The sequence below is a fragment of the Chrysochloris asiatica genome, unplaced genomic scaffold, assembly GCF_000296735.1.
Source record: "Chrysochloris asiatica unplaced genomic scaffold, ChrAsi1.0 scaffold00003, whole genome shotgun sequence".
Taxonomy (NCBI): domain Eukaryota; kingdom Metazoa; phylum Chordata; class Mammalia; order Afrosoricida; family Chrysochloridae; genus Chrysochloris; species Chrysochloris asiatica.
Window position 1 is genome coordinate 42770712 of NW_006408521.1, and position 21637 is coordinate 42792348.

Consider the following 21637-nt stretch of genomic DNA (forward strand, 5'->3'; position numbering starts at 1 on the left):
CCCATATTCAAATTTCCCAATTGTTCCAATCATGTCCTTTATCATTTGGAGGTTTTTTGATCAAGGATTACACACTACATTTGGTTGTCACATCCCTTAAATCTCTTTTAATAAATAACACCTTGCCATCTTTTGTGTAGAATCTAGGCTCTTTGGAAGAATGCTCCCCAGTTCGGAACATGATTAGCCTGGGAGGTGAATTTGGGTCAATAATACTACATAGTGATGCTGTGTCATTGGGATAGCTATCCAGATACATTCTCTCTTTTTATCTTTCTCTCCTAATTTATCGGAACTGACTCCGCGGCACATTTGTTGTTGTTGTTGTTAAGTGACTTCAAGTCGGTTCCGACCCATACTGACCCTGAACAGGGTTTCTGAGGCTGTAAATCTTTACATGAGCAGAAAGCCTCATCTTTCTCCCGCAGAGCAGCTGGTAATTTCGAACTGCTGACCTTGTGGTTTGCAGCCTGATTCATAACCATTATGCTACCAGAGCTCTTTCCGCAACACATACCCACCATAAAATAGTGTCAGAAAGCCTATGTAGCAAAAGGCTCATGTAAAATAGAAAATCTAAACCTCTGTTGAGGGTTAAACTGAAGAAGAGAAAAAAAAAACAGTTGTTGTCGAGTCAGTTCCAACTCATGGTGACACTGCGTCCTCCATCGGGGTTTTAACAACTGTCATCTTTTGGAAGCAGAGTGTTGTTGTTATTAAGTGCCGTCGAGTCGGTTCTGACTCATATTGACCCCTATGGGGTTTCTGAGGAGCAGATGGTGAGTTTGAACTGCCAACCTTGTGGCTCAAATCTACCTTGTCGTCTAGTTTATCATCCTACAGTGCCACAGATGGCCATCGTTAATTTCTGAAGTGCCTTTAGGTAGATTTCAAACCACCAATCTTTTGCTTAGTAGCTGCGTGATTAGCCGTTTGTGCCATACAGGTTATTGTTGCTAAGTTGCTAAGTCAGTTCTGACTCACAGTGGTCCTGGATAGTGTTGCCAAAGAGTGGCTGGTGGGTTTGAATCACCAACCTTGCAGTTAGCAGTCCAGTGCTTATCCACACCAGGACTCCAACCCGAGGTAGAGAAAGCAAGTCTACCAAATTGCAGATGGGTGTGAATAGTGGAAAGACACATGGTGTTGATCTCAGCTTTCTGACTGCCAAGACCCAAAAGAAAAACTGTTGAACAATACTGTTATTGTTGTTGTTGTGTGCCATCAAGTCAGCTCTGACTCATAGCGACTCTGTATAGAGTTTCTGAGAGCGATAGTTTGAATTGCCTACCTTGCAGTTGACCGGTCCAGTGCTTATCCCACAGCGCCACACCAGATCTATATAGTTGAACTACAGAGCTCTCTTTTTCTAAATCAGAGGTTGGCAAACTTTCAAAAAGTGCCAGAGAGACTCTGCTGTCTGTGTTACAACTACTCTGCCATTGTAGTATGAAAGGAGCCGTAGACAAACTTACAAAGAAACAAGCATGACTGTGATCCAACAAACCTTTATTTACAAATACACAACTTAGTTTGCTAGTCACTGACCTAGGTAAAAGGAAACATACCAGTTATTAAAAGAGTAGAGCTTTCTCTTTCTGGTAAGGAGTGCCTTCTAGAAGAAACTAATTAGATCCTTATTTATGTATTCTGCAAATACTTTTTGAAGGCCGCCTGTTGCCATGCACCATGCTAGGTAGAAAGTAGTACATTCGTGACAAATCAGACAAGATCCCAGCCTTCCTGGAAGACAGAAGCTGGTGTGAGAGATAACAGGCATCTTAAGTAATATAAAATGCTGTACTGAAATAAAATGGGTGCAGAGACGCAGTGACGGGGGAGAGGACATTCTATGGAGCCAGTGATCGGGGTGACTCCCTGGAGGAGGTGACTGACCTCTAAGTTGAGACCCATTGAAAGTCATAGGGAGAAGGAAGAGCAAGTGCAAAGGTCCTGAGGTGGAAGGAGATTGACTTGGGCTGATTTGAAGCTCTGAGGAGTGTCGAGGATTGTGGGATGAACCAGGGAGCATGTGCTTCTGAAGATTGTGGGAGGAGTTTGTATTTGATTCTGTGACCAATAGGAAGTCTGTGGGGACTTTGCAACACCTGTCCATCCGCAGAGGACCTCCCAGTGGTGCAGTGGTTGTACTCTGGGCCTCTAACCGGTACGTCAGCAGTTTGAACTCACCAGCCACCCTATAGGAGGAGGATGTGTCCATCTGCTTCTGTAAAGATTGAAACTATGGGGCAGTTCTACTAGGAATCAATTCAACAGCAATGTTTTTGGGTTTGTTTTTGTCCATCCCTAACTGCCAAGGAACTGTCAGTCCCAGTAGATCACCTAGACCTAAGAGTGAATCTTAATCTTATCACAGCTGTGTGACCTCAGGGTAGTGTCCTAACTCCTCTGAACCTCAATTTCCTTATGCATTAACAAGGCTAATAATATTTCTATGAACTCACCCAGCAGTATCACAGAAAATAGTATTGGGGGTCTGTTTCTGTGAAGATTACCACCAAGAAAGTCCTGTGGAGCAGTACATTGAATTGCATTTAGCACAAAAGCAATCGTCTCTCCAGCAAGGTTGTTACACAGATTAAAGGCAGCAATGCAAAACCAAGCACAGCATATATGCTTCATACACGAGAATTGCTGTAACTGACAATAGCGCCAACACCCGATTCCAACATGAGAACAGAAACGTGCAAAGGTCCTGCCTGAGAAAGGTGGAGGATGCGGAGTCAGCACAGGACAGAAAGGGACATCTCCAAACAGACCCACCCCTTCCCTCCAACACCTGGTCCCAACTGCACACCCCAGAAAGTGCCCAGTACTCCCATGCCCTGTGTGAGTTCCTGCAGACGGTTCCCCTCCGGCTTGCCAGAGCTCAGGATGCACCCAGCAGGCTCGTAGAGCCCAGACTCACCTTTGTTCTACTTTGTGCTATTTTTCAGTTCTCTCTGATGTCCTTACTTGGAGACCTGGACCCAGGTGAGTCCATTGAGCACCCTGGGGCTTCCCACCACCCATGCTCTGTTCTGGGATGGAAGAAAAGAATCTTAGGGTACAGCTGCTTCAGGATGTCACAAAGCCCTTTGAGAATTTACCCAGAGACGTGCACACTTGGAGAGCTGCATACGCACGCACACACACACACACACACACACACACAATGTTCTGTCTGAGGGCTTCGAGGGGAAAACTGCTGATTGCAAATAAACCACATCGTTTTGCAGAGAAGGAAACCAGGACTTAGGGAGGGAACACAATTGCCCTGCGTCACTCCATCAGCTAGTGACTGAGTTTAGGTGGAAGGACCCAGGTACAATGAAGCCATGAGGAGCCAGCATTTCCATCAAGAGAGGATGGTGTTGGCGCCTTGCAGACTGCTCATGTGGTTACTCAAGTTTCCACGTGTCTGTGCCCATGAGCCCCACTCTCCCACCTGCTTCAATCGATATCTGCATGCCGTACAGATACACTCATATATACACAATCCACAGCACATGCAAACACAACACACACACAATCCACACACCACACAGCAAACCCACAATACACCCAACACACATGACAAAAACACAACACACACAGAGACTCTTGCCCTCTGTCCTCGCCCTTTCCCCTCTCCATTCTCCTCTGTCAGAGGCCCACAGTCAGCCAGAGCTTCCTGCTGCTTCAGCCATCCTTGGTCTCTGAGTCTGGGTCCAAGTCTCTGTTGGTTGCTCTGAATACTAGGGGGGAAAACTCCTATTGCTGAAGTAGATGGTGCCCAGAGCATGGGGGGTCAGCATCTCCAGGTCCAGCCTGAGCTGGTCACTCACAGTGGATGGCAGAACCAGACAAGCAGCAGGTGAAGACTGCAGTCAAGTGTAAAATTTGCATCAAAGATTTATGTAGCTCAAAAATGGCAAGAACTGGTTTGCATTTAGCATAAAGGCCAGTAGCCTCCAGTAGCAGGACTCTGGATGGATAGACAGACTCTTGTTAGCAAGTGACGCTAGGTGCCAGGTTTTTGTCTGGCCCATGTGCTCAAAGAACACTTGTGGAATTGAATATATATATATTGTAGTTGTTGTTGTCAGGTGCCATCAAGTTGGAACTGATTCATAACGACCCCATGCACAGCAGAACGAAACACACACACACACACACACACATATATATATGTTGTTGTTAAGTGCCTTCGAGTCAGTTCTGACTCATAGTGACCCTGTGTAGGGGTTCCTGAGGAGCAGCTGGTGGGTTATATATACATATATATTTCCACATGACATGTGAGATTTGAGAAATTCAGAGTCTTTTCAAAAGCAAAGTTGTTGTTGTTAAGTGCCATAGAGTTGGTTCCAACTCATAGTGACCCTGTATAGGATTTCTGAGGAGCAAGCAGATGATGGGTTTGAACCACCGACCTTGCAGTCCAATGCTTATCCTACAGCACCACACCAGGAGAGGGTTCAATTCAATGCCATCGAATTCAGTTCCTAGGAAAATCAGATTTCAGAGGGAGCCCCTGTCTGATGACCGTGGCAGCCAGCATCCACATGCCGAGCCTGACAATGTCTATAGTCTAGAGGCTCCATGAGCTTCCCCATCACCAGCCTTCAGAACCAGTTGCTGCAGGAGGACCCTTTGGTCCGGAGCTGTGCTTGTGGCCCGAGAGACAGAGCTGCAGGTCCTGTGGGTTCCCACAGTGGAGGGAACAGACGCACCCAAGATTCGAGAAGCCCTACTCTCCTCAAGTGCCCATACCACTAATCTATGAGGGAACAGTATGAGAATTAAGAGGTGCCTTTACCTTGCTATAAAGTTGTCATAGACATAGTCTATGAGTTTATAATATTCCTGGAGGTGTGCAGTGAACAACCTAACAATTCAGTTATCCAAAATCTTGGGAGGTAGTGAGTTCCCCATCCCTAGAAGCTTTCAAGCATAGGCTGAAAAGCCGTTTGGTACAGAGTGGATAGTGTTGGGTAAGATTCCTTTTAGCATCTTGAAATTCTGAGCTCTAGAAGGCTGACAATAGCTTCTGAGATTTGGGTGATAATTTGAAGCAGGCCAGTCCCGCAGGCTCCAGGGTTTTTCATCGCCTCTGTCTATGGAGTAGGGTGCAACACAGAAGCTAGACTTTTCTACAAAGAACAGGTTAGGTTTTAAAAACATCCATATGAGGTGTCTGAATTCATGTCACATGATGGTTGCGCTTTGATGGAATGTGTCAGATTCTGCTGGCTTTCGACAAGAATGTGGCCAAAGAAACCCTGAGTCCTGTTCATGATAGTCAGCTGCTTCTTTGGTTGGCCTTGCTGAAGACAGTGACTGTCAAGGGTCTTGCTGGACCAGAAGGTGCCCAGACAAGAGTCCACACTGGGTGATGGAGGAGGTGGCCTTCAAACAATCCAGCCTCTGCCCATCTCCCCAAAGCAGGTGATGCGACAGCCCGCCAGCCTACAGAAATGCCTCTTCAAAGCTGGCTTGGCTTTGCCCAGCAATGCAGGCTGAGCCATCCATCAGCTAGCCTGTCACCTGCCAGGGAGGGTCTCTGCTGGGCTTGCCCCGACAGCTGGATTGGAAGCGTCAAATGCAGGTCGACAGGGCTGGGGTTTGGGGTAGGCCCTTGGAGGAGCTGTCTGCATTGTGATGATGGATGACGCCAACAGGGATGGCATTCCAAGGATTTTTATTCCGTTCCACACATCTGGCAAGCTCTTTAACTGGAGCAGCTGCAAAGCCCCCGTTGCAGAAACTCAGAGCTTTATCCAAGAGACGCTGGGCATGGACCCTGGGCATGGACCCTACGCATGGACCCTGGCCGTGGACCCTGGGCATCCTGGGGAATCTAACTGGAGCATGTGCTAATGATTTCCCAACTCATCTTACTTTCTGAAAGCTAAAACCCATGAAGCTTCATGAAACACAAACCCACAAGAGGCTCCAGGGCTCATAAAATGGCAAATAACACTTGGAGTTGTTATGTGGTGGTGGTCGTTAAGTGCTATCAAGTCAGTTCCGACTTACAGCGATCCTGTGTAGGGTTTCCGAGGCTTTAAATCTTCAAGAGAGCATGAAGCCTCGTCTTTTTTCTGCAGAGCGCCTGATAGACTCGAACCACAAACCTTGTTGTTCACAGTTTAGTGGAGTTAGGGAGGGTAGACCTGGGTTATGATGCTATTTCCTTCTGGCTTAGTTTTTTACCTATTTGTAAAATAGGAATAGTCATGCCAATACCATAGGTTATTTTGATGTTAAATAAGATTGTGCATATAACACATTAATTTAGTAACAAGTGTGGTACATAGCAATTTCTCAATACAACTAATCTATTATTAGGATTTTTTGGGGCGGCCTCTCATCAATCTTCCTGATAAATTCTAGGAACACACTAGGTCAGTCCACAGGAACTTCTTTTTGTGCCTCACACAATGTTTCTGACAGCTGTCCTGTTCTTTTTCTTTCTCTCTTTTCTACAGCCTAGATAAAGTTTCCAATCTGTATTTAAACCCAGAGTGGTCCCCCACAGTCTATCAATGGAACCACATCTCATGTCTCCACCTAGGAAAACATCTGCACACATTTCTAGACTCTTCAAGGAGCTCTGGTTGTGCAGTGGTTAAGCATTTGGCTATTATCGGAAAGGGTGGGCTTGTGAACAAATCAGTGGTTTCAAGGGGGAAAAGATCTGCTCCCACAAAGATGGCCACCTAGGAAACCCACAGAGCCGCTCTCCTCTGTCGTCTCAAGTCACTAGACATTGGAACTGGCAGCACACAACAGCACGGAGCTTACCAGATATTTCTCCACCGAGCATTTTCTGATCCAAATTTCACACTATTTCTTTCCTAAATTCTCCATTTACGTTGTCCCAGTGACAGTTTTTAAGTGCCAGTGGCTAGCTGAAAAGTCAGTGAGTGATTCGAACCCTGCCTATGTGGGAGAGAAATGTGGCAGTCAGCTTCCGGAAAGACTTATTAGAGCCTTGGAAACACTGTGGCACCATTCTACTCGGTCCTGTGGGTCACTAAGAGTTGGAATCAACTCAATAGCAATGGATTTATTCGTTGTTGGTTTGCATGCTTCTAGCTAGGCATCATCTTTGCAGATTGGTGTGGTAGGCAATCCAAAGGCATGGTGAGGGGCAGGGGAGGAAAGGAGAGCTTGACCACAGAGGGAAAATTCCATCTGACTGCATGTGAATCTCTGTGCTGAGCACTGTAGGGTAGAAAGTGGGACCAACACTCTTCAAACTAAAAACCAACTATCTGGGCAAGAAAACAAATCAGATGGACCAAGCCCCATACTAATGCCCAGGAAGAGAATCCCTGTGACTTCTCTGCAGCCGTTAAACCTAAGATTCTGTAGCTAGCTGTGGTATCTGAAATTCCTATCCCCCTGGCAACCCAATCAAGGCCCATGCATTAGTCATTATTACTGACACCTTACTGACTCCCACCACTAACTATTTATTTAGAGTATCTGTCTTTGGGTTGGCAATGGAGGCTGAGCTCAGCTAGGCAGTCCTGATCAGGACTAAAGCTCAGCTAATCTTGGCTGCGCTTGCTCAGTGGCCACAGCCAGCTGGTGTCTCATTTTGCTGCCCTTGGATGGCTCTTCTCACATGTCTGAAGTCTCAGCTGGGGCCACTGGGCCTGTTATTATACCATAGAGTCTCTTATTCTCAGGCAGAACTGATTCTTCTGGGGATCACAGGAGTCTAGGAGAGAGAAAAGATAAATACCAGGCTTTTTAGAAGCCCAAGTTTGGACCTGGCACACACTATCTCTCCACCACATGCTCTGAGTCAAAGCCAGTTCCAAGGTCAGCCCAGATCCAAGGAGTGGAGAAATAAACTCCATCTCTTGATGGGAGGAGTTTTAAAAGAACAATAAGAGGAATTTATTGCACTATTTAGCAGGAATAAGATCCAATGTCTAAGTGTTATATTCTCTATTTTGCTTCACTGAGAGATGACCGGACCTTATTAACAGAGCTGGAGACAAGTCCTTAAATAGACATTACATTGACCTCATCACCTGAAAGTCACACCATCCCATCTACATAAGAATATTCTCCATTTCAAACATCTCTAAAAGTAGTGATTCTAAATATCTTAGCCTCAACCTGGGAGTGATGGGAGAAATTATGGGAGAAAACTGATGGGCACTTATCTGTAAACACCTGTTGGAGAAACAAACACCAACTTCCCAAAGAAGAAAGAAAGAGAGAAATGATGTAATCATTCCATTACCAAGCCTCATTGTCTCCCCCAAATGTCAGTTTGAAATCTTTCTTGTCAAACACAGGAAAACATTTCTCTCTCTCTCTCTCTCTCTCTCTCTCTCTCTCTCTCTCTCTCTCTCTCTTTCTCTCTCTTTGTGTGTGTGTGTTTGTGTGTGATGCCTCTTACTCTCTGCTTTATCATGCTAGATGGAAGGAAACTTTATTTGCTCCAGGAAGACAATGGCCTTATCTTCAACCCAGATCCTCATGCCTGGAAAGGTGGCCTCCTCTGGGAGCATGTTCATAGTGGGGGAAAGCAGCTCAGAGAAATAATGAGCAAGCAAAGGGGCTCTTGACTTGACACTGTGATAAATGAGGTGAAACTTTGGCAAGGAACCAGAGTTGGTGTATTCAAAAAAAAGAAATAAAAAGATAGTTCCACTTTAATGGGAAGTATAAAACAGCCATTGTGAAAAAGTCGATTTTTCAAAAGCCAAAGAGATAAAGACTACAACAGAATGAGTGAGAGCTGAGTAAGATAATGTGGTTGATAATCAAGCCTAGGTACAGTGCCATCCTCCTAGCCATCGGCTGCTCTGTGGGAATGCCTTTTCAAGTCAGCTCTCTGCATTTGCTCTTGCTTCATTATCATATGCATCTCTGGATAGCTTCAACTTGCCCACTCACCACACCAGGCAGAGAGAAAAGTCAATCCAACAATCTGCAAATCCCAACGTCTCTCTATGAGCCACACAGCTACCAGCATCTCCCAAAGCCCCAGAGACCAAGGAATGCCACCTTACTCACACCTGCTTTTCCTTCCTAACCGGCGTGAGGTTTTCAACTTGGGGCAATACAGCACACAGCCCTCTCTGTCACTGGGCAAGATCCATGTGCCTTTTCAAGGTTGTCCTTGGGCAACTCCTAATTAGCAAGCTGCTATCAATGGGAATGGCTGAACCCTTTCCAAAGGTAAGTGTGGATAAATCCAAGGCAGTGTAAGGTGTCAGTTGAGGCAGTTGAATGCTGAAGTTGAACTAGTATGATTTAGTGATTATCTGGAGACAAACTGCCCGAGTTCATGTCCTATTTCTCATTAGCTGTGTGACCTTGGGCAAGTTACTTCACCTCATTGAGTCTCAGGTTTCTCAGCTTAAAAATGGAAATAATACTATAGCTCCCAAATTGGCATGAGACTTATACAGGGACTACTGGTTCAGAGTAAAGGCTCAGTAAGGGTTAGCTGTTGTGATGGCTTCACAGCTACAACATGGGAGGAGCTTTATGCAATGGCCAAGAGGAAAGAGACCCATTTCTTTGACTTCATTAAGAAAAGATGATTAATAAAGTCCCACTGAGAAATATAATTCACATAGTCAACCAAGAAGACACTCAAGTGTCATTTGATCTGACTCTGGGCAGATCACATATAGGGCCTGGAGACTTTCTAGGCCCTGTTCCTGTTCTTGTTCAGAGATGAGAAGCTTATCCAAGGTCACATGGTTAGTGGAGCACCACTTGACTTAATCTCCTCTGGTCCAGTATGGTGCTCTTAATCCATCAAATGCTGGTTTTACCATCCTGTAGATGAACACTCATGATGCCTGACTCTGCCTGTCCCCTCAGAAAGTACTTGACCCTGTCCACCCCACAGCCACCAGAGTGAGGAGCAGGGAAGACAAGTGATCTCTCTTTCAGAACTTTGAAATCTTCAGAAAAAAAGTTTTCAATTAAATCAAATGCTGGCTTCTTTGGGTCTCATGAGGGTTTCTTTTTCCTCTTCCATCCTTCCAGATTGGACTCCTGACAACTATGAGTACAGCCAAGAGTATGACCATCTGCAAGACAACACCACTAGTGAGTTTGCCTACGCGGAGAGTCCTGATTGGTACTACACAGAGGATGGTGGGTACCCAATATACTGCTGGAAACCCTCCTGTGAGAAGCAGCACATCTGGAGGGCAGTTGATGTGTGACCATCTGCAAGGGCCCCTCTCCTTTCTCACCAGCATTATAGAAGTAGTATCAAAGAAATGATTTATACTGAACTCTATTAAGTTAAAATCATACACTTTGAGGCCTGGGGAGGTTCTCAGAGACCATCTCTTAATTAACAGACCAAGTGAGTGAGGCCAAGAGGGGAACTGACTTGGTCAAGGTCAAGCAAGTTAGTGCATCCAATACAGGTCTCTGGTTTCCCCATCTAACATGCTTTCCACAGTCTGAAACTATGACTAGGAGTCATGAACAAAACCATTCTGTAGCTTTGATCTTGGGTCAGGTCCTAATTACACAAGAGTCTGAGTTAGCATTTGACATCAGTCTGAAATTCCTTTTCCATTCATCTTTGCTGTGTTTTCTTCCCTATGTCTACTCTTCAAAGTTATTGTTGTGTATGTATGTGTGTGTACTTACACAAAAGTGCTTCTACCACACTTGCATTTGTGACTTTGTCACCTAAGTAATAAAGACAGAGAGGAAAATTAGAAGCAGGGCCAAGCAAATCCATGTGACTAAGCCAGGAGAAGGAACGGAAAGCATTTAGCAGCTGGAATAAAAGCTGTGTTAACTGTGAGAAGTGGCCTGGAAGGCAGGGCCAAGATATGGGGCATGGGGGAAACATCAGAAGGGACCATCAAAACAAGAGCTGGGCCCAGGGATCCTAGTTCCTGAACCAAAGAACAATGTGTGTGAACAGAAGGATAAAAATTCCCCAAGGGAAGAGCCATTCAGACAACCATGAAAAGCCAAAGGCAGAGATGAAATATGACAAAATCTAACTGAACAAGTAGTTGAAGAAAGATGAAGGCCACTGGGTCATTTCCTCCTCGCCGTCGATTCCTCTGTCACCCTCGTGCCTTTGGTCTTGTCTCCTGATGTTCAGAAAGTGTGTGTTTCATTAGGGGTGGGTGTTCTTTCCTCACTCTTCACCTCCACCCCTGGGCACTGGGAGTAGGGGAGGTCTTCAGGCTTGTGAAATGCCTTCAGCATCAGAGACAGACCCCGTGGCACTCCCAGCAAGACGGGGAGGAGAAACCACTGATGGTGCAAAGGGGAGTCCCTCAATGAGAAAGGCCCCATCTAAAGTCAGGCCAAGGAAAGAGAGCCACAATACCTCCTCACCTGTCCTCTTGCCTGTCTGAGCTGTAGCTTCCCTGGCTCTTTAAGGATAATATGTCTTTCTTCCTTTGTCCAATCACTGGTTATGTAGTTTCTCTCTCATTGGAGGCTCGAGGCTGAAGTTAAATGAGCATGTGGAGACTTCTCACCTGCTGTTCATTGAAACACGGCCTTCTGCCTATGTATCTTAGATCCGTGCGAGTCCAACCCCTGCAAGCACGGTGGGGACTGCCTCGTCAGTGGGGACACCTTCACATGCAGCTGCCCAGCCCTGTTCTCTGGGAGCAGGTGTCAGAAGGGTGAGTGTGTTTCCCTCGAATTCACTCTTCCCTATGAGATGGTCTCAAACTCTAGGGGCTAAAGAAGGGCCAAATGGTTTCATAGAAAGGATTATAGCTGCACATATGGTACCATGTATGATGAATTCCTCAGCCTGGAAACAGTCAGAATCTCATTGTATCTTCACACCACAGTGCAATGTGTGACTAGCATACCCATTCTACAGATGAGAAGACTGAAGCTAACAAGATATAAAAGCTGGAGTCTGATCAAGGTAGATTCCAAACCCAGGATATTTTTGTAGCATGTTTAGACTAACAACAACAAAGAAATAGGAATAGGAAGACTCTTGGGGCACAAAGAGGTCAAATAATAGAAAAAGGGAACCCAGAAGAGACAGAAGGCATGCTCATGGTCACTTAGCTTGTTAGGAAGGCAGGAATGAGACCACTCCAAGCCCAGTGCCCTTTATTCCTGTCAGCCTCACTGATAAAATCTGTGTCTGCCTTCAGTGAGCTTCAGTGAGCACAACATGAAGCCATGGGAGAAAGTATAAAGTTAGAACTCCTAACTTTATGGGTTAGAGATGCTGGATTCCATTCAGGTTAGCAACCCTCTAACTAGAGGGGTTGGTGGTGCTGTTTTTAGGTGCTTTTGAGTCAACTCCATTCACAGGCACTCTATGTGTGTAGAGTAGACCTTTTCTATAGGATCTAATCTTTATGGGAGCAGCTCCATGGAGACACTATAGGGTTTTCTGGTTGGCTTTTATCTCTGTTCTTTCTCCATCTATTATTCCAACATTTAATCCTTTAGTTTCTCTAGTAAATATTTAGGAAATTTGAAGATATCAGTGATAAATACAGTATCTGGGAAAAGTAGGAAGGTTCACCCTGAAGAATAATATATCTGTAAAGGAAACATGAAACCAGCTGCAAAATGCAGAAACTCAGATTGTAGTTTTATTTACTAAAAGCTTTATTTAAAGTGTTTAAATCAGGGTTTTAATAAAGATAGAAAAGAAAGGCTGTGTACCTGGTGTCAAAAAGGTGGGCAATCATCAGTGACCCTACCATCAGAGAAAAGCTTATCTTGGTGCCGCTGACGTTTTCAGGACCACGGACAGAGGCATGTGCCATTTCCCCCGCCCCCCGTCGACTCCATTCATATTGCTGCTATGACTGATTTTGGCCACAAAATCCCTGGATGGTGCAAACTGTTTAACAGTGCTCGGCCATTTTCCAAAAGGTTGGAGGTTCAAATCCACTCAGAGACACCTCAGAAGAAAGACCGTGTGATCTGCTTCCAAAAAAATCAGTCACTGAAAACATAGTTCTTCCTTAACACACATGGAGCCTATATGGGTTGGAGTTGAGTCGATGGCAACTGATTTTATGTCTATGATATACATGTATCCCTTAAGTAAAATTCACGTCAAAATAATGTTATTCTACTTTGTCTCCGTTCCTCTGTGAATATTCTACAGTGAAAAACACGTGCAAGAATAACCCATGTGGCCGGGGTGAATGCCTCATTACCCAGAACCCTCCCTACTACCGCTGTGTCTGTAAACATCCTTACACAGGTCCAGAATGCTCCCGACGTAAGTAGACCCTTCGGTGCTAGCTTTTCTCCACCCTAGTCTGTATCTGGGTCTCTTCACTCTCCTGGATAGAAGTCCAGATACAGCTGATATTTTGGTGGGAGCCAAGATAACTCTTTTAAATAGGGCTTGTTAAGACTGATCATCCTGAAGAGCTTAGTGGAAAATGACTGGCATGCAACCCTTTCCATCCCTAAAAAGTTATCTTGAAACTCACTTCCCCCAGGAAGCAGGCCCTGGTCTATTCCTGGGGTAAGTCATACAAGGGAATTCACAGATGTTGAGCTATTGCTATGAAGCCAGGCACAGTCCAGTGAGAGTTATAACACTGCAAGGAAGAGTTTTACAGATAATGAGACTGAAGTTCAGAGAAGTTCAAGAACTGGTTCATATCCCAACAGCTATCAAAGGGCACAGTCGAGTTTCAACCTAGCCCAGAGTGATTTCAAAATTCCTGCTCAGTCTATACCTCTTGTTCTTCCTTACTGACTTTTTTTCACACAGGCTACTTAATTCCTGTTTGTTTATGTTCTTAAAGTTTGTGTGTTCATTTCATACAGTTTCAGTGGTCTGTCTTTCCCCTTTGGAGACTGATCATTTCAGAATGGGTGGGCACCAGAGAAGTGCCACCAATATCTCTTGGTTATCTCAGATGAAGCTTCAACTCCTTCTAAATAGCCTTCTTTGACCCACTTTCTGTGTTCACAGTCGTTAGGGTATGCAGGTCAAACCCTTGTCAAAATGGTGGCACCTGCTCCCGGCATAAGAAGATACACAAGTTTACCTGCACCTGCCCTGACCAGTTCAAGGGGAAGCTCTGTGACATAGGTATAAATCTCTACCATCGTTGCATCAGAAACTCAAGGTACAAGGGAGTCCCCTGGAATTTGTTTTTAGATTTTGTTGCCAGAGTATGATTCAAGTCAAGTTTCCCAAACTCTGTTACTGCCTCAGCCTAGTGCAGAGGGTTTGTCTGGCACCATGTAGAGAAAGGAATACACTGGGATGAAGTCCAGGGCAAAATGAACACACTGGTTTACCCAGGCGCCTCCACCCACCCTCCACCAGTTCTTGTGTGAGCTAAATTTAAGGAACTCCACCCCCACCCTTTCATCATTTAAAGCTAGATTGATATGAGACTGTCAAGACCTTCTTTCTGGAAGTTTTAGGTAAAATCTCAGAGTGGTAAAAATTTAGAGCCAATCCTATCATCATTTGATATGCCTGCCTTTGGGGGAGCTATGTGTCAGTTGCTGTCAGCCCTCACAGCCTTGCCTGCTCTCTCCAAGGTCCTGACGACTGCTATGTTGGTGATGGTTACTCTTACCGAGGGAATGTCAGTAATACTGTCAATCGGCACACATGCCTTTACTGGAACTCCCACCTCCTCTTGCAGGAGAATTACAACATCTTTATGGAGGATGCTGAGGTCCATGGGATTGGGGAACACAACTTCTGCAGGTGAAAATGGCTTTTTTTCCTATGTTCAGGTTCAGCTGCTTGTCACTTTAAGGGTCTGATGATACTTTTCTCTGCTTCCCGTTTTCTTTCTCCAGCTTAGAAATTTTGGAACAGAACCACAAAGTCATCAGCTTTCTTTCTAGGAAGATTGTCTTACTCAGGATGGGCTAGGTTATGCTTCTGTGACAAACAATCAAATCTCAAAGGCTTAAATACATTAAAGTGTATGTCTTGCTATAATTGCATGTGTTGTATGGGAGGTGGAAACAGAAGAGGGGTGGGAGAAACTCTGCTCCACAAAGTTACTCAAAGACCCAGGGATGACAAGGAGAGATGGAAAAACGGAGTAGAAGTATGGCTGCTTTAATATCCCAAGTTCAACGTGATACATCATCTTCCCATGCACATTTCACTGATCAGTAGTCACACATGGCTTCACACAACTTCAAGAGAGAACTGTCTAGAAGGAACAAAAGGACCCTCAAGTGTTCCCAGTAAGGACAATGCCATCACTCTCTCTAGTGATAAAGTTGCCATCTCCCTTTTCTGCTGCCTCCAGACTTCTCTGTTGCTCTCGCCCATTGTCCAAGAGTTAGCCAAGATTGAGGGCACACATGGTTCTTATAGAAGGGGTAGTAGTTCTTTGCAAGCCTTTAAACTGGTTCCATTAAGTGATTAGGACATCACTTGCCCAAAACAGCAGTTACCTTCCACTTTAAGTGCCCCAGAGCTATTGGCTTCATGGAGCAGTCTTCAGGGTTGCTCCCATGCAGAAGACCCCCACTTTTAGCATGCTTCTGTGGATACTTCACTTTCCTGACAAATAAGAGTCTTCAATGAGGATCTCATTTCTTTTCCTACACACTATCTGAGATCTTCTGTGCCCTTGGCACAAGACCTGTGTATTACTTATTGGTTATTGGAATTCCTCTCTGGAAGTTTAAGGCTTAGCTGAAAAACTAGGATCGCCCTTAAGTCCCAGGGCTTGCTAACCTATTGGAGGGTCCACTGGAATGTGGTTTGCAGGGAGAGTGTAAGAACTTGGGGCCCTTTATTGAGATCCAGTGGGTATGTCCTGTTGTTATGGATTTTTTCATTTGTTTGTTTGTTTGTTTGTTTTAAGAAATCCAGATGGAGATAAAAAGCCCTGGTGTTTCATCAAAGTGAACAAGGCAAAGGTGAAATGGGAATACTGTGACGTGTCAGTGTGCTCACCCCTGGGTAAGGACACACTGTCTGAAGTTCCAGGCAGTGGGAATGGGGACGGTCCATAGACAGATGTTCCTGGCACCCCTGCCCTCCCATCACATCTGCTTTAGTAACCTCCATCCATGTGACAATCCAACTTCCTGATTCCCCTGTTCCACTCTCAGGATGATGAGCAGGTCTGGATATGTTTGTAAACTCAGGCCAAGTGGCCCAACTGTAAATCCAGGTTTTCTGACTTCAAGTCAGTGCCCCTAGCAAATATCTAAAAGTTCTGAGTGGACAAATGTTGGCTGGGTCTCCACAACCAGCTGAACTTCCCTGACCCACCTCTTTACCTGGAGTGGTCTTCAGGTATACCCTTCACCTTAGCCAATGGCATAACCTTCCTAGACAATTCCACTTCCATACCTTGGCTTCCAGGGTCCCTTCTGTCTATAATACTCCATGCCGTATCTTCTCTTATCCATAGTCAATAATTCTTTGAGGCTCAACTGAAATGGCGCTTCCTCCAGGAAGTCCACCGTGTTTTACCAAAGGCAGTGTTATCTCTTCTACCTTATAACCTCCATGGAAAGGGGCACAGCCCAGCCACTTTCACTCTCTCCTTGGGGGTCACAGTTATTGAGGCAACAGTCCTACCCCCCATTCCACTTCATCTGGAGATTCCTCCCACTACACGGTGTAGAATAAGCATTGGACCACAAGGTTGATTTAAACCATAAGGTCACCAGTTCAAACTCAGCAGCCAGACTCCTCGAAAACTCTCTACAGGGTTGTTATGAGTCAAAACTGACAAGACATCACTTAACAACAACATCTAAAAAGGAGTCCTGTAAGTGCTGTAAGATAAGCACTGGACTGCAGGGTCAGTTTGAATCATAAGGTCAGTGATTCAAACTCTTTACAGGGTCGTTATGAGTTGAAACCAACTCCAGGGCACTTAACAACAACACCTAAAACAAGTAAGCCTGGTAGCCTAATGTGTGATGAGTTGGGCTGCAGTGGGCTGCTAACTGCCATGTCAGCAGTTTAATCAACAGGAGAAAGATGAGACTTTCTGTCCCCACAAAGATTCACTGCCTTGGAAGCCCTATACAGCACACAACCACCATCGCCACACCTAAAAGTAACCCAGATTATATGAGTGGACAAATTAATAGCTAAACACATACCCACTGGTGAATTTATTTATTTACACACACATCTCTCTGTGTATAAATGTTCTAGAAGTAACACACATTGGAATAAAGAAAAGTAACACTTTCATGGTTAATCCTACCGACTCACTGATAATAACCATCTTATTCTAGCACCCTGTTAACTGGGCACCATCTACGTACCCACCCTGTGTGCACCGGTTCAGGTTCCTCACTCGGGACACTTGATGAGGAGCTGGAGAAACAGTAACTAGTTGTGGTTGGTCTTTCTTGCCCCACAGATATTGTCAGACCAGAGGGAAGCTCCATCATCAAGCATCCTGAGTTTAACTCTTGCGGAAGAACTGAGACAGCGGAAAGGAAAATCAAGAGGATCTATGGAGGCTTCAAGAGCACGGCGGGCAAGCACCCGTGGCAGGCGTCCCTGCAGACCACACTGCCACTGACCTACTCCATGCCCCGGGGCCACTTCTGTGGGGGGGCGCTGATTCACCCCTGCTGGGTGCTCACTGCTGCCCACTGCACTGAGTAGGTCTGCTGGGAGCACAGGCCAGGGCGACTTGGATAAATGGGGGTACTCTCCTTGCCATGTAAGCAACATTTGGGTAGCTCAGACAGAACTAGGAAACCTGATCTAGCCCCAAGGGCCAAAGAGAAACTCCTTAAAACCAGACAGAAAATAGCTACCAAGTCTAGAATGTTAGTCCTGTGCAAGGAATATGACACTTAATCCTCAGAGCCATCTCCAGGAAGACAATCTGAGGAATGACACCGATTTTTTTTCCCCTGTGTTTTGAACTCCAGAATCCTCAATGCCTAGAACAAGTCTTGGTGCATACCAAGTGCTACATACCAAGTAAATGTTTGTTGAATCAAAGACTATTGTAATTTCCATTTCATAAATGAAGGCCCTGAATCCTGGAAAGGGCTAGCAAAGTAAGTGGGAGAGTAGAGGGTGATCCTAGATCTTCCAAAGCTCATGCCTTTAACTTCATGGGTCCTTCCCTAGACAAAGAAAAGAGCGTGTTTCCCACAAATTGACTATGTCATCAGTGAACCTTCCAGCGAGGCCTTCTGTGCTCCATTCTGTGAGCTTCAGAAGCAAGCTCCGTCTGGGGTACATAAAGAATCCTTATGTTCACAGTCAGTGCTGCTCCCACTAGGTCAAGGTTTTGTATAGGTGACCTTGAAGGTCTTCCAGCTCACCTTGTTATGAAATTTCTTTGGGGAGTCTAAGAGATGATCCTCAGGAGCGGTCAACCACGCAATCATTAACACTTAGCAATAGATGATAGATTTGCTTGAGATGGCAACCGGACTTTCTTTCACAAGGCCCAGAAAAAATGGGAGAGTGGTAGGAAGGTAGAGGTATGTTATGTTTGCAAACTGCTCCCATCAATAAAGCCAGAAAACAGTGTCCTTACACAATCTTATCTGGACCACACAATGAAGTTCTGCTAGCAGATAGTGATACATACGAGGATGTCGAGGATGCAGAAGGTTCAGTGATTTGCCAACATCACAGAGCTAGCTTACCAGGCCAGAGCCAGGATTTGCTTCCACTCTCTCAATTCCAGGGCTATTTCCTGACCATCTTGTTTTTCTTTACAGCCTGAAAGCCAAACATCTGAGAGTGGTGCTAGGGGACCAGGACCTGATGAAGACAGAACTCCATGAGCAGAGCTTTGAGGTGGAAAAGATCTTTAAGTCGAGCCACTATTATGAAAGAGACGATATTCCCTACAATGATGTTGGTAAGTGTCTTCAATGGTAGATCTCCTGTAGGTCTTGTCCTAGGTGAATTTCTCTACTGAGGTTTGGTTTGAAGAAGTGCCCTTGATACCTTTGGTCTCTTGTAGACATTCTGAGGTAAAGAATTTATTCCAGAGCTTTGTATTTCTCAAAGGTGAGTGTTAGTGTTGTAGGTAAATGTGCATACATTCTTAAATTGAGGGGAAGAGAAGCTAAGAAGGTTGTGTTGTGAAAACAGGATATGAATCTCAGCCCTGCCACTTACTAGACAGGTTTATCTTGAGCCTCAGTTCCTGCTTTTATAAAATGGGAATGCTGATTGATGCTCAACACTCAGCTCCCTAAACGACACAGTGTATAGGACACACCTGACACCTGGAAGGCCCCCAGCTGCAGAGACAATGTTCTTTTTCAGTTACTTGTTGCTTAGTTCTGTATTGTATTATCCCACTCATGGGGTCTCTCTCCTTCTGTCTTCAATAGCCTTTTCTTTATTAAGGATTGCTTTAAAATATAGATTCAAAATTATTTCAAACTCATTCATTATTTCTTATTGTTACTCTCAGTCCAAAGTGCTCTACAGGTTGAACGTAGGAAAATGAAATGACCAAGGAAAAAAAGTTTTCTGGGATTCTGGGTGTGGTTTTGCTACAGCTACTTCCAATCAAGAAGTTGATGCTTTTTTGAGAAAAGAGTCACATCAGTCAACTCCTTCTGCTTTGTCTCTCTCTCCATGTAGCTTTGCTCAAGTTAAAGCCAGTGGATGGTCACTGTGCTCTGGAATCCAAGTATGTGAAGACAGTGTGCATGCCTGAGAGTCCCTTTCCCTCCGGGACAGAGTGTCACATCTCTGGCTGGGGTATTACAGAAACAGGTGAGTCTGACTATGTCTGTTCCTGAGACTCAGATCAGTTACATCAACCAGAGAGGAAAGGAACAAACTAAAACTTCCCTTCTGAATGTGGAATGATTGCGCGTTCTAAATGCATTATCAAAAGAAAGAATCTACCTTAAATTTCAAGTTCTAGTTTGAAGCTCACTACTTCCAAGGAGCCTTCTATGATATCCAAATCTGCCCATCTCCTACCCCTAGATGTGTGACCTTACTTATTAGCACTGATCTTTTATCCATGGAGACCCAGATCCTGCCCTCAGTTTGGAAAGAACATGGATTTGGGAGTCAAACAGACTTGAGTTAGATTCCTAGCTTTGTTGTTTGGACAATTAAGTTTTAGCTTCCTATTAACCATATTTACCACCTAGACGTAGATTTATGATCATAGGAGATGATAGAATTTTATGGAGGCAGTTATTAAATAAGCCCCCATAGGGGAGATGGCTCATTCATCTTTTTCTTTCCATAGTTTTACATATGTTATTGCTCTTGTCGTTGTGTGCTCTCGAGTCAGTTCTGACTCGTAGTGACCCTGTATAGGGTTTCTGAGAGTGGCTGATGGGTTTGAACTGCTGACTTTGCTGTTGCCAGTCCGGTGTTTATCCTATGGCACCACAACAAACAAATTGTAATTTGTTTCTACAAACTGATGTTATTGAAAAATTAGATTACTTTTCTGATAGTACTGAAATCACTATCCAAATCATCCAAATTAAATCAGAAGAGTATTTCAAATCTTTTTCAAATACTCAAAATATCTTTCTCTTCACCCAAATCTCGTCCTTCACAACAGAAGGTAAGAATCACTTTAACTAGATCTGTGTTCATGAAGAAATTGAATAGAATATACAAATTTGTCAGAAGGCTTTAGGAAAAGGAGACTTCTGGCTAATTGAATTTCAGGTCAACCAGAATCTCTTTAGAGTTGATCTAACCCTTTTGACCTTTAATCCACTCACATATGTTCTGGTCAGCATGGTGATGTCTTAGATGGAAATCTTCTGGGACCTCAGGTCTTTCATGAATAGACCTCTAAGACTTCATGCTCCAAAGCAATGGCATGTTTTGACTGAATTCATCATCTTAAGGAAAGAAAATGAGGCACTGGTGGGTCCACAGTAGAATTCTGGTTTCCATGTAGGAAACTTGGGCTCAATTCCCAGTTACTGTACGTCATGCACAGCCACACCCATCTGTCTGTGAAGGCTTGTGTGTTGTTATCATGCTCACAGATTTCAACAGAACTTCCATAGACTGAGACTAAGAAGAAAGGCCTGGAAATTTATTTCTGACAGTCAGCCAATGAAAACTCTGTGGATCACAAAGGTCTAATCTGCAGCCAATCCTGGGGATGATGCAGGACCAGCAGTGTTTTATTCTATTGTGCATGGGATTATTGTGAGTCTGGGTTGGCTTAACGGCATCTAACAACAAAAACAAGAAGGGGAGAAAGTGCCTGCCCTGAGAAGCAGATGATCAAGTATGGTACATACATACATACATACATCCACCCACTTACCCATTCACCCACCCATCCATCCATCTACTCATCCACCTATTCATTAAGAATCTGTCAGCCCTTCTGCTAGACACAATAGGTTAAAAATCGTTAAGACACCATCACTGGTCACCAGGACCTCATGGTATCGTTGTTGTTGTTGTTGTCAGGTGCCATCGAGTCAGAACCAACTCATAGCGACCCCATGCACAGAAGAACAAAACAATGTCTGATCCTGGGCCAACCTCCCTACTGCCGCCACACTTTGACGCTATCAATGATGCCACCTGGCTGATCCATCTCGTTGGGGGTCTTCCTCTTTTTCTCTGACCCTCCACCTTACCCAGCATGACATCCTTCTCTAGAGACTGTTCTCTCCGGACAATGTGTCCAAAGTAGCAGAGATGAAGCTTAGCCATCTTGGCCTCCAAGGAGCACTCTGG

The 21637-nt window shown here is 44.8% G+C and overlaps 1 protein-coding gene across 1 annotated transcript in view; it reads left to right on the forward strand.

The window, feature by feature from the left end:
• Window positions 1-2963: 2963 nt before the first annotated feature.
• The window catches only part of HABP2 (hyaluronan binding protein 2), a 26081-nt gene continuing 7407 nt past the window's right edge, over window positions 2964-21637 (forward strand). Inside the window, exons 1-10 of the mRNA XM_006831370.1 lie at window positions 2964-2994; window positions 10015-10125; window positions 11532-11639; window positions 13106-13222; window positions 13931-14050; window positions 14512-14683; window positions 15807-15904; window positions 17331-17577; window positions 18661-18803; window positions 19541-19675. Of these exons, the coding sequence (XP_006831433.1) occupies window positions 2967-2994; window positions 10015-10125; window positions 11532-11639; window positions 13106-13222; window positions 13931-14050; window positions 14512-14683; window positions 15807-15904; window positions 17331-17577; window positions 18661-18803; window positions 19541-19675 (1279 nt within the window). The 5' untranslated portion in view covers window positions 2964-2966. The remainder of the gene's footprint in view (window positions 2995-10014; window positions 10126-11531; window positions 11640-13105; window positions 13223-13930; window positions 14051-14511; window positions 14684-15806; window positions 15905-17330; window positions 17578-18660; window positions 18804-19540; window positions 19676-21637) is intronic.